General features: G+C 42.2%; 1 protein-coding gene across 1 annotated transcript in view; it reads right to left on the bottom strand.

The window, feature by feature from the left end:
• Positions 1-13,167, bottom strand: part of PLA1A (phospholipase A1 member A) — a 68,051-nt gene that overhangs the window by 43,761 nt on the left and 11,123 nt on the right. The window contains exons 4-5 of the mRNA XM_027867034.1: positions 12,606-12,719; positions 3,682-3,767 (exon numbers count right to left, since the gene is read on the bottom strand). Coding sequence (XP_027722835.1) covers positions 3,682-3,767; positions 12,606-12,719 — 200 coding nt within the window. The remainder of the gene's footprint in view (positions 1-3,681; positions 3,768-12,605; positions 12,720-13,167) is intronic.

Here is a 13,167-nt window from a genome sequence, read left to right as displayed (position 1 = left end):
ATCAGTGATTTCTAGATTTAAGAAAGTAATGAAGAAATTGTTAATTATGCAGATTAAATATTAAAAGTGTGTTGAACATATTTTGGTTTTGGATAGTCAGTTGTTAAACATTTACCAGCAAACTCCTGATGGATCCAATAGATTCTTATAGGGACAAAATTTTTGATACTCCTTGGCACACACACCCCAAGAATTTTCTTAAAAGGCCCACCTCATTCCCAAAGTGATCATGCTGGTAACAAAATGATCTGGATTCTTTGAGACTTTGTAGTTTCTATTTCCCAGGCCTATTTATTGACATGCCTATGTAGCACCAAAACCATGGTGGGGGTGGAGTGGGGTAGAGCACACCTTAAGGAAGAGCTTAAGTGCTAGGGTGCTACATAAAATATAGGAGTCCTCAAATCTGGGGACAGCCCTCATTTCCCATTCTTGGTTAAGAATAGAAATATTAGAAAGAAGGTCTTGATAATACCCATTTTGTTATGCTAAAAGCATAACATCATCATAACATCATCAGATGGAAAGTGTTAGTCAATTGGTCATTAAACACTTAATGTGCTAAGCTCTAGTGATACAAAGAAAGGCAAAACCACAGTCCCTGCCCTCTGGGAGCCCATATTCTAGTGTGGGGAAATGATATGCAGACAACGTTCATGCAAGAAATATACAGAGTAGATGGGAGTAAGCTTGGAGGGGAGACATCAGCAAAGGTGGGAGATGGGGAGAGGCCTTTTTCAAAAGGCAGGATTTGAGCTGACCTTTGAAGGAGGCCAGGGAAGCTGGTAGTGAGAATTCGATTCTCCTATTCGCCTGAGTTACATCTGCTTCAGTATTGGAGGCCTCAGCCATGCAGGCTTTAAAAACATGGAGCTAAGGATGAGGCCAGAGTGAGATGTTGCAGATCACAGAGAAAAGCAAATATAAAGTAAGTTCAGGAGGGAGAGACATCTTCAAGGGAGGCTCCATGGAGAAGGTGGAATCTGAGCTGAATTTCTACAGAAGATAAGTATGCAGAGTCATAAATTATAAAGGTGTGTCCTTCCAGGAAGTAAACAGTTTATGCAAATGTACACACCAGAAGGAATGACAATTTAGAGGAATTTGTGTAGGGAATAGGATGAAATAAGGCAGGAAAGCTAAGGTGCAGCCAGATTATGAGGGCCTTAAGTCTGCCTTTTATTTTAAAGTCATAGGTGGCTCCAGAAGAGTTTTTATCATCAAGTGACCTGGTCAGAAGTACGTATGCCCTGGGATGATTTTTTGGCAACTGGATGGAGGATTCTTTGGGAAGGGGATTAACACAAACAGTCAGATAGACATATTTGATGGGCAATTGGTGAAGCAGAACTGGAGATCTGATGAACTATTTGGGCTGAATATACAAATCTGGAGAAATCTGAGCAGAGATGAGAATTAAACCCATGTGAGAGGAGATCATCAACGGAGATGGTATAGAGAAAGAAGTGGTCCCGGAGCACCCTTGGAAGATACCTATGCTTGGGGGATGGGAGATATGATGACCAGCAAAACAAAAAGATTCATGAGTGGCCTTATGGATAGGAAGAAAACCAAGAAAAAACAGCTTTCTTCACGAAGCTGAGGGAGGAGAGAATAACCAGGAGAATAAGATGGCCATCAAGCAAAAACTACAGAGGTCAAGAAGGGTGAGGACTGAGAAAAGTAGATTAGTTTTCGAAATGAAAAGATCACTGGTAACTTTTGATAAAGCGGTTTCAATAGAGCGTTAGGGGTTGAGAAGAGATGAGAAGTGAGCGGGTAGTGAGGGAGAAAAGGTAGTAAGTGTAGCCAATTCTTTCTTGAAGTTTGGCATAGAAAGGCTGGAGAGCCACAAGATGGAAGCTTAAAGGAATGGCAACAAAAAGTGAAAGCTTGTTTGTTTGTTATAAGAAAGTTTTTTTTTAGTGAGCAACAAGCATTTATTGTGTCTACTTATGAACTAGACAATGGAAATACAAAGACAAAAAATCAAATAGTCCTTACTGAATCAGGGTACACAACAACTACAAAATAAATACTAGATAATTTAAGGGGATATAGTGTACTAAATGGAACTAAAGGAATCGGGGAAAGCTTCACATAGAAGATGGCACTTGAAATGAGCTTTAAAGGAAACAAGGAATTTTAAGTGGTGAGGTGAGGAGAGAGGACATTCCTGGAATAACTTACAGTCAATGGAAAGATACAAAGGTAAGAAATAGGGTGTCCTGTAAAGAAAAAGCAAGAAGAGCAAATTGGTAGAAATGTAGAGTACAAAAAGGGAGACTGAGGCATGATAAAACTAGAAAGGTTTTAGAAAAATCACTTCTGTAGCTATGTCAGAGGTTGCAGAGTGGTGAGAGACTTGATCCACAGAAACCAAACAGGAAGGTATTACAATAGTTCCAAATCCTAGTCTGGGTCCCCACTTTGCTGCTTACAATCTCTGTGACCTTGGATGTCACTTAACTCAGAGTTTCAGTCTCCTTATTCATAAAATAGAAATAGTAATATCTGTGCTGCTTTCCTGACAGTTTTGTTGTGAAGCTCAAATGAGACAATGAGTCTAGAACAATATATATGTATTTGTATGTGTATGTATGTAGCTTTCTAACTATATACATAGTTAAACATAACTACATACAGTTACATCTATATACATAGCTATAGTTAATGATATATATGTGTGTGTGTGTAGAGAGAGAGAGAGAGAGAGAGACAGAGAGACAGAGAAACAAAAGAGACAGAGAGGGGAGAGACAGGAGAGAGAGAGAGAGAGAGAGAGGCAGATTGACAGACAGTGGGAGAGACCAGAGGTGATAATGGACTGGATCTGGTAGTGGCAGAATGAATGGAAAGGAAAGGATGACTCTGGCAAATGGTAGGCAGTATGGTACAATGGAAAGAGTTTTGGATCTGGAGTCAGAGGAATTGGGTTAAAACTCTGGCCGCGCCATTTATTACATATGTGATCTTAGGCAAGTCACTTAATTTCCCTGGGCCTTAGTTCCATCGTCTGTAAAATACGGGAGTTGGATTAAATGGGATCTGTAGTCCTTTCTAGCTCTACACCTATGACCCCATCATCCTAAGTAGATTGAATCAAGTTTCATGTCAAGCCAAGAGTTTAGTCTAGATGGCCTCCGCAGTCCTTTCCAATGCTAGTCTGTGAATCTGAGTAATATTGACTTTTAAAAAATGAGTCAGAAGCCCTGGGGGAAGTTGGTATTTCTAGAATGAGAAAGTGCCATCTTTACTGTCACTCATGTGACTTTCAGACTTAAAAAAAAATCAGGCTGACTAGGGGGAAAAAGGCTTTTCAGGGACACCCCAAAGTTAATATCAGATTAATATAATATTAAGAGCCAACGTCATTGTTTGACAAAACTTAACAAGAGGTGCCTGCTCCCTCTCATCTCCGTTAAAATGTTACCTGGCCTCCCTTCTCTGGGAAGGTGAGGGACCGCGTGTGTAAGAATATTGCCTAACTTGTCACATGCGGCTGGTATGTTGCTTTTACTAAACTATTTTTTCTTCTTTCCTTTTTAATCTTTGTTAAAAGGGATAGAGCTTAGTGGGGTGGGGAGAAGGATGGAATGTGTTTGGAAATCAACCTGATGGATAACCAAAAGATATCAAGAAGAATAAGATTAAAAACAACAACAAACCAAAACACCTTACCTGAACCCTTAGAAGAGAATAACAGCATTATCCCCAGGAAACAGAGGCATCTGCTGAGACTGCTGGCCATGCTGAAGCAGGTCTCCCTGGGCATGGATATGAAGTGAACTCCTACTTAGTGGAAGAGCCAAACAAGCCAGCCCCTGACAGGCACGAATATTTGCTTCTGCTACCCTAATCATTAACTGGCGTTATGACCCCAAAAAAAGAAAAACGTAGCAATCAACTCAGTCGACGTTTGTTCAATGGCCAAAGTTTTTGTTTTCTCCCCGTTGGAAATAAATGGGCTGAGTGCTTTCTGTTTTGTTTTATTTTTTTAAACCAGAGGATATTTAGACATATTCTCCTTCCTCTTTTAATCAAACATTTTCAGAAAACTGTTTCCTGTACCTCTCCCACTTCCCATTACAATGTGTCTATAACAATAGAGTTAAAACAAAGGTGCCTTTCAACTTGGATTGTTGGAAAAATTCTGTAGTAGGTAAAGTCTTGCCTTTAAGACCTTTCCATCTCCCTTCTCATGGAATCATCTAGTCCCAGGGTCCTTAACTTGGAGTTTGTGAACATGATAATATTTTAAAATTATCATTTTAATAACTGTATTTCAATATAGTAGGTTTCCTTTGTAATCCCATGTATTTTATTTTATGCATTTAAAAACATTATTCTGAGAAGGATGGGTTATAGACTTCACCAGACTGCCAAAGATGTCTATGACACAAAAAAAGGTTAAGAACTCCTGGTCTCATCCAAACCCTTCATTTTATAGAGGAGGAAACAGAGGTTCAGGAAGGGAAAGTCATACAACCGTGGGACTTGCCTAAGGTCACATAGCTAGTTAGGAGCAGAACTGGACTGGGATCCTGATGTTTCCTGGATTCTGCACTGCAACCACCGCTTTCTTAGGTAAGGAGATGAACTTATTAAAATGCAAAATTGTAAACTGGTGCTACTGAGTGGTGTCAATGCCTCTTTGACCAAAGAGCAACTCACACATCTTGAATGGGTATTGACATCATGATTGCCTTGTCACACACAACATGATTCTGGAAGTGGTGATGGAGTGGTGAGTTCATTGCAGCTGCTCTAGCCCCTCAGTATTCATTCTTTCCCTCACAGTGAATCTGCAGTCAGAGCAGGATGATGGCAAACAGAGTAACATTGAAGGGGAGCTGGCCATATGCAGGATGCTGTGGCCTGGTTGTGGTCAAAGTTTCTAGACCGAGACATTTCACCATCAATAAGACACACACGTTTGATTTGCTTTCTGGGTGGTTGAGCCATCCACATTCTCTTGGCTAGTCCCCCTGTGACTAACAAATAACTGGGCTAGGGATGGCTAGGGCTAAAATTTGTATCCATAGAGCCATTTTAAATTTATTCTAGTTTAATTCCAGTTGGTAAAAAGACATACAGTTAGGAACGTAAGTGAAATACACTTCATTTCAGCTCAAAATTCAACTGCATAAGTATAGGAGATGTCAACAACTAGCTTGATAACAGTTTATTTGAAAAAGGTCCTACAGGTCTTAGTGGACTACAAGCTCAGAGAGAACAATAATATATCATCATCATCATCACTCACATTTATATGGCACTATACAGTTTACAACATTCTTTCCTCACAAGAATTTCATGAGGAGGGGCAGCTTGATGGGGCAGTGCATAGAGCACTGGCCCTGAAATCAGGAGAACCTGAGTTCAAATCCAGCCTCAGACATGTAACACTTACTAGCTGTGTGACTCTGGGCAAGTCACCTAACCCCCATTACCTCAAAAAAAAAAACAAAACCTGATTTATGAGGACTTGTACCTGCAACTAACCTATTAAGAGACAGCTTAGTACAGTAGAAAGGACATTAAACTGAGATCTAAGAAGACTGGGTCTAGTTATTTTCTTACCACTACATGGCTGTATGACCTTGGGCTAGTCATTTCATCTCTATGGGCCTCCATAAAATGAGCAGGTGGGACTAGATTATCTCTGAAGTGCCTGCCAGATCTAACATTGCATGATCCTGTGTTTATTCTTTGTGATTCCCCCCTCCCTCAACCCCATTGAGTAGATTTTTAAACAGCTGATTTTTCATGAGCTCTACTTGTGTGGAACTAGGTAGGGGGAAGAGCTCTGTGGGAGAATGGAAAGGGGGAAAACTGTTAATTCCCGACTTGGTATCTTTAGAGAAGAAATCCCCCCTACTCTCCCAGATGGTGGCAGTTGAAAGTTACCTAAGACACTGGCAGGAACCAGCCTACAACAAGCTGCTTGGGGATTGCCCCGGGCCACATTTTGTTAAACATTGATATTAAGGTGTGGCGGGTGGGGGGGATGGGAGGAAAGAACAGACCCTAGAATCTTCGATAGGCAGGGAAAAGAAGTACATCACAGACGTACAAGCTGCTCATGGCCTGAGGTCTCCAGGCTCCCAGTCCCTCAAACCAGGTTTATACTGCTGGCATTTGAGGCCCTTGGAAAAGCTCTAACTCATTGACAACTTATAAAGCACTTTTCTTTCACATCTATTATCTTCCTGCAGCCCTAGGAGTTAGAGGGCAGACACTGTCATCCCCTTATTTTACAGATAAGAAAACCATAGGTCACAGAGATTAAATGCCTTGTTCCAAAACACACAGTGGTGCTGGGCCTTGAGCCCACATATCTTGACTTGAAATACAATGTTTTTTCTACTACACTATGCTGCTTCTCCTGTTTAAAAGTGCCCCTTTCCTCCTCCCTCTCACAGATACCTAAAATTCTACCAAGAGGTTCGTTGTTTTGGTTAAGCAAGGGATCATAATCTTTTGTGTGTCATACACCCCTTTGATTTTTTTGTTTGTTTTGTGAGGCAATCAGGGTTAAGTTACTTGACCAGGGTCACACAGCTAGTGTCAAGTGTCTGAGGCCGGACTTGAACTCAGGTCCTCCTGACTCCAGGGGCCAGTGCTCTATCCACTGTGCCATGTAGCTTCCCCTTCATGGACCTCTTTGGCAGTTTGGTGAAGCCTAGAGATTCCTTCTCAGCATCATGTTTTTAAATGCATAAAATGAAATACATAAGATTAGGAAGGAAACCAATTATTGAAACATACATACATACATACATGTATGTATATGTATATATGTACATATATACGTAAACACACACAATTTATGAACCCCAGGTTAAGAACCTTTGGGTTAAAGCATTGTCCCAAAAACTGGGGGGGAGGGGGAGAAGGGAAGAGATAAGCAAGTCTTTCTTTTTAAACCAAACCCCATCCCCCTCCCCTGTGCAAAGTAGTTTGTGAGATCCTAAGTGACAAAGGAAACAAATTCTAATTAGGGGGAAGGAGAATGAAGTCTAGAGAGGAAAAGGAGAAGTAGAGTTGGGTGTTGGGGAGAGGGAGGATCCTGGCTTACAGAGATGACTAGTAAAGGCACCGGTGAATTTGAATGGAAAGGAGAAAAAAGGTTCCCAAGATAGATGTGGAAAGTAGAGGTGAACTTTGACTATTTTGTAGTTTTGTCTAAATAAGCTCTACCTTCTCTCCCCAGCCTATTGTAACTGTAATTCCAATGAGAGGACACCCCCAAACTCCTAGACACATTTCCAGTATAGCACCCCATTAGAGGTATGTGAAGTGGTGGGAAGAGGCTCTTTCCTCCCACTTTTAAGCAGGCACAGATATTCTCTGACTGATTCTTATTGCCACGGTGACTCTTTTAATTGGCTGCTGGGCCAAAACTCCGTGGTTATGGGGGAAAAAAAAGGACAATCCTCCCTTCTGAGGCCCCTCTTTACTGCTGGCCTCTAGATGTAAGGATGACTCACTGAGCTCCATCTCCTACTAGTCCTGACCTGTGAGTGCAAGGCCTGCTGGGGAAGCCTGTGTGTCTTCTTTCCTTTGGGCCTTGTGTGATCACCAAAGGCAACTGGTATCTTCCTTCTTTTCTCAACACCCTGGTAGTGAGGTAGCAGCTACTGGGTCAGTGGCCATGGAAGCATTGGTAGCAGCAGAGGCCTGGGCAGAGCAGCTGGCAAACATAGAGTAACTCACAGAAAGACTCAATTCAGTGGAAAGGAAAGAGCCCGCTTGATGTTGGTTGGACTGTCTTTGGTGGATGAGCAATGCCATTGCAAATGTCCCAATGAGGCTTGCAGACTAGACTTTTAAATGACTATAATTATTCTATGATTATCTACTGTTTAACGTTCCCTTTCTTGTGTTTTCTATGTAGGAATAATACTGCCTGTTCTATTCCCGAGTCAGGTATAGAACTCTAGGCACCAATATTTCTGTCCTTCCTGCCACCCCCCAGCTTGGGAGGACCCCTTACCCTAGAGCCAAAAACAGAAGTGTCCTTCAGGAATCTGGGAGCTAAGATCCTCTATTGAGAAGGCAGACAACCCCACAGCAATGAACCCAGGACAAACTGGAAGGGCAGGTAAAAAAAGACAGAGATTGTTGAAAGTCACCAATCCCTGGGGCCTTAGCTTATCAGCACCTGGCTAGGCACTGGGCTAAACCAGAAATGTTATTTAGGCATCCTGGAATATGGACAAAGAGCAGAAACTTGGAGTTTGAACTGAAATTTGAAGAAGGTGAGGTGGAAGGTGGGGGTGGGGGGGTGGGAATGAGAAGTGGAGATGAGAAGTAGAGACATACTAGTCCTGTGACTTTCAGTAAGTAATTTAACCTCTCTGAACCTCAATTTCCCATCTGTGAAATGGGGACAATTCCTGCTTGCCTACTTCATAGGGGTTAGATCAAATTAAAATAATGTGTGAGTAAATGCTTTGTAGCAACCTATAAATCATGCTGTGAATGGTAGGGAGTCTTTAGCCTCCAGCATTCAGTCCTTCCCTGCTTTTCTAACTTCTGTAACCAGATGCTAAGTGATATCATCTGATCCCAAGTGTCTAAGAGGATGACTCTCCCTCTTCCTGAATAATGGGATATTGGTTACTAGAGTAGTGGCAACAACTAAACATGAGGCACTGCATCCCCATTATCTATCTGGAGGGGAGTAAAAGCAGATATGCACGGGCTGCCCTACTCCCACTCCCTGTTAGGAGGAAACCAAAAGCAAAGGATGCTCATGGCAGGAAATCACAAACCTCATGTCCCCATCCTCCTGCCCTATTGACAGAATGACCATATGGTCTAAAATAATATTTGAGACATGTGGCCTGATGAATGCACCCCCTTCTTTTGTGAATCTATTTATAAATCATAGATTATATGGTGAGAAACACTGGGAACAAGCATCACCCCATTACACCCCAAATGTCACATGCACACCCATAACATACACTAGCTATACACATGTATGATGGGACAGGCTAGTGCACTCCCCTTTCATAACTGATCACAGTGCTTCACTGGCTTGGATGGCTCTTTTGTGATTCGTGCATCTTTTTATTGTAATGAGCACTGACCTGATTCATTTAGCAATTATGTGCTAAACTACTGGAATTCTGGGATGATGATCATTTATGGGGACAAGAAAAACATTTGTAATGAGGGACGTTCTCCCCTCTCCCCCATAGTATATGCTCAAGTTGCCATTACTGGTTCCAGTGACCACATGGGTGCTTTGAGACTTGTACACATGTTGTATTCTGGCCCTGAAAGGACTTTGATTTTTGTTATGATGTGGTGAATACTCAGTGATCCCTTGATTGTCCCTGTACCTCATGACAGTAGGGGTGGGGGAAGGTGGGGGTTGCATTAGATTGTGGCAGGGACTATCTTTCACCTTTTTCTGTATCCGTTATACCTAGTGAAAGGACTAGAGAAGAGCCTCTATGATATGTGGGGGTTTGTGCCCAGTGATGACAACCTACATGCACATAGTCTGGCACATATAAGTGCTTACGGGACAGCTAAGTGGTACGGTGGATAGAGCACTAGCCCTGGAGTCAGGAGGACCTGAGTTCAAATCCAGCCTCAGACACATAACACTCACTAGCTGTGTGACTCTGGGCAAGTCACTTAACCCCAATTGCCTCACTAAAAAAACAAAAAAACAAATAAGTGCTTAATACATGTGAGTTGATCGAATGACTGGCTGTATCAATTAAAAGAATAGACAGCCTCCAGTTCAGCCTTTTGGCCACAACTCTCCTGGGTAACTTGGAGGAAGCACTTTGCTTTGTCTCTCTTGTGCAGGGGGTGGGGGAATGTGTGATACTCAACTTGCCTCTGGACCCCTACCAGTCTTCTCTGCTTTGTGTTTTCTTTCTGGAATGGGTAAACAAACACCATTCTCAAGGTAGACATTTTGTCGAAATTTGAAGGTGACCTTGTGAGTTTGAGAGGCCTGGGGCTCCTGCACCCAATTAAAGGAGTGGTTGATTGCAGTAGCAGCAAGAGTGGGCTGGTGGGAGAGAAACCTTCTGCATCAGAGAAGATGACTACCAACAGGGGAATAGTCCAAGTCTCACTAATTTATCAGACATGGACCAGGGATGGTATGAACAGTGCAATGACAGGAAGAAATGTAAAATGTCAAATTAACAGCAGTATAAACTACATTATGTTTTAATGGAGTTTCAGTGTCATCCTCCCAGCAGATTGTACCTTAACTTAGAAGTTAAGGAATCAATTCTGTTCTGTTCAGTGTGTGAAGGAATAAATTACCTGTCTAATACTTTATTCATTCTGTACATAGTGTCCTTTTTTTTTTTTTTACTCTCCCTCTTTGGGAAAGCCCTAGATGTGAGCCTTACATAAAAATTAACTCTGGTGGTACAGGAGCAGATGGTTGAATGAGCCAATGTATGTGAGAAAAGGGAACTTTCTCTCATTAAAGACCAGGCTCCCCAAGACTGAACCCAGTCTTTGATCTGGAGACAGATCAAAGAGAGGGCTTAACACTCTCAGCTCCAGTTCTTCAAGGTTAGATTTGAAATCAGGACTATAGAAGAGGCTATGTGGGGGTTTGTGGCCAGTGACGACAACCCACATGCTCATGAACTTCAAAGAAATCAAGACACACTGAAGGGAATTTGAAACATAAATGTAGCTCTCTTTCCCATCCTCTTTTTGTTCCACGGGACACTAAGGCTTTTTCACAGAAACTTGTAGTCCACAGATGTTCCAATTTGCCTACATTAGTGAGACAGAGGACAAGTAAAGGGAAGTGGATATGGTCGAGTGGAGCTCATGGGAACAAGGGTACATGTAGGTGGGGCTTATGAAAATGCTGCAGGCCAAAATATTTTGTTATGAATGAATGCCCAGAAAAAAATGTCATTTTATTCTGTATTCTCTAGAATGCACTTGGCGATCGCAGACAGCTACAATCATGGTTACACACATGCTTTGCTTCAAAATACATGAAGCAGTATGTAATGAACTTGAACACGCACAGTTGAAGAAATTCCTCTGTCAGCTCAGAGGCTGCTAGATTTTAAACTTCATGAGGGTAGGGGAATCTGTTTCACTATCATTTTGTATCTCCCTGAGTGCCTGCCATATGCAACTATGCCACACATATGCAACTGTGGCTACAGAAGCAAAACAGGGGTGACATATCTCCTCTAGGGCCAAAATGACTCTTGCCATTCTTCCTCTTCCTTGAACTTGTGAGTCAGGAGTCTCATCAGCATGACATCCCAGGACCAGTTGGGTTTCATTTTTCTTTGTTTTTTTTTGTCCCCCTTCCCCTCACCAACCCCCCCCCACCTTGAAAATGTATTCCCTCGAGTAATAAAACAGTGTACACATGGACCACATTTGCAAAGGCTTAAATCAGATGTGAGTGTACTCTCTGATCTGGTGCCCTTTCTTTTAAAAGATAGTTCTGATTCTTGTCTTGGTGGACATAACTGGAAAGCTGGAACATGCACCCTGCTGTCAGGAAGCAGAGACAAAGCCGCTTGAAACAAAGAAACTTTGATGTCTCCTGCCACTGCAAACATTTTAAATGGTGGCCTGAAACCAAGCAACAATCAATTTTGAAGTACAACACAGGTACACAGATTCCGCCATCCTGCACCTGCTGTTGGTATTGTTCGACAGCCTCACAGGTCATTAAAACAAAATCGTGGCCTCACCTGCCCTGCCCCTTGCTCCTCAAGCTTAATACATCCCTAAGTGAATAGCTGTCTGAAGTCCCTTGCAATTCAAAATCCTGATTCTGGGTTCATATTTTAGCTGGGCTCCTCCCCCTTCTTTTCCCTTCCCCTCCCCTACTGCTCTGCTCTTTCATTTGAAGCATGCAGTTGATAAAAAGTGAGAGTTGCAAACAAGGCAAGGGTAAGAATCTACTGCCTCCACCTTCTCTCTTGAAACACTAGATCAGATTTCTTTCAGAGTTCTGCCTATGTTACTCTTGGAGCTGTGTGGAGCCTGGTAGAGGACCGCATGTAGTCCAGGGAGTAGGATGGGCAGGAAGCAATCTCCCAAAGGTAAGGTAACAATGCTTTAAAATCCCTTGACTACTTAATTAAATCTCTTGGCTTTGGAAAAGGTGAGGCACCACTGTCAGTCAGTCAGTCAGTCAGTCAATAAGCATTTATGAAGTGCTTACTATGTGAAAGGCATTGTGCTAAGGGCTAGATGAGAGAGAAATGGGGTTATAATCATTCTTCCCCTCAACAAAGAGTTATAACCAATTGGGAAAGAACCGTGTTTCTCCCTAAGGGGTAATTGCTGAACTTTCCTTTGACTGGAGGGCATACAAAGCCCTGGCTGCTTTCTCTAATCTATCTTTATATTCTAATTTTTTGTAGTTGGAGGGGCTAACCCCTTTAAATCCATGAATGACCCCCCACCAGCAGCCAGCAATGGCAGCTGTGGAGTCACTGTCCCCACCATGGAAAAAAGCCCGGTGAGCAAGTTCCTTCCAAGAGTCTCCTGAGGCAAGGATGGCATCATAAGCAATCATGGGAGCATCATGTCCACTACTGCCTCCCCAGCCAGAATAACTCACTGACTTGTAGAATTGATCCCTCTCTTTCACACCAAAGGGCTTTGGGAAAATAGGGGATCCGCCATTTGAAATTCCTCGAAGGCTCAAGTACTTTTCCCATTGATCTTTGAAGTAGTCCCTGTAGCCAAGAACAAACAAACAGACAAATAAATAAATGAATGAAAAAATCTGCAGTAAACTCTAAATCACAACAAAGTCAGCAATCCACAGTAGAAAGCCAAAGCGGATGCCTTACTAAGAAAATTTTCAGACTGATAGCAAGCAGCCTACAGGAATAAAAATAAAAATTACTGACATTTCTATTGAGGCTTAATTAGGATTTAGAAAGCACTTTCCTCACAACAATTCTATGAGGGAGGTACATAGTGCAGGTAGCATCAGCTTCATTTCACAGATGTGGAAAATGAGACTTAGGGAGGATCATTCAATTGTCCATGGTCACAAGCGGTGTCAGAGTTGTGTTTCAAACCCAAGAATCCTGGCTCTAAACAAAATGCTCTCTCTACTAGATAGATAGATAGATAGATAGATAGATAGATAGATAGATAGATAGATAGATAGATAGA

This window comes from Vombatus ursinus, unplaced genomic scaffold (genome assembly GCF_900497805.2).
Source record: "Vombatus ursinus unplaced genomic scaffold, bare-nosed wombat genome assembly UNPS02001419.1, whole genome shotgun sequence".
NCBI classification, from domain to species: domain Eukaryota; kingdom Metazoa; phylum Chordata; class Mammalia; order Diprotodontia; family Vombatidae; genus Vombatus; species Vombatus ursinus.
The sequence above is the reverse complement of the archived record's forward strand: the minus strand, read 5'-3'. Positions and strand labels throughout refer to the sequence as shown.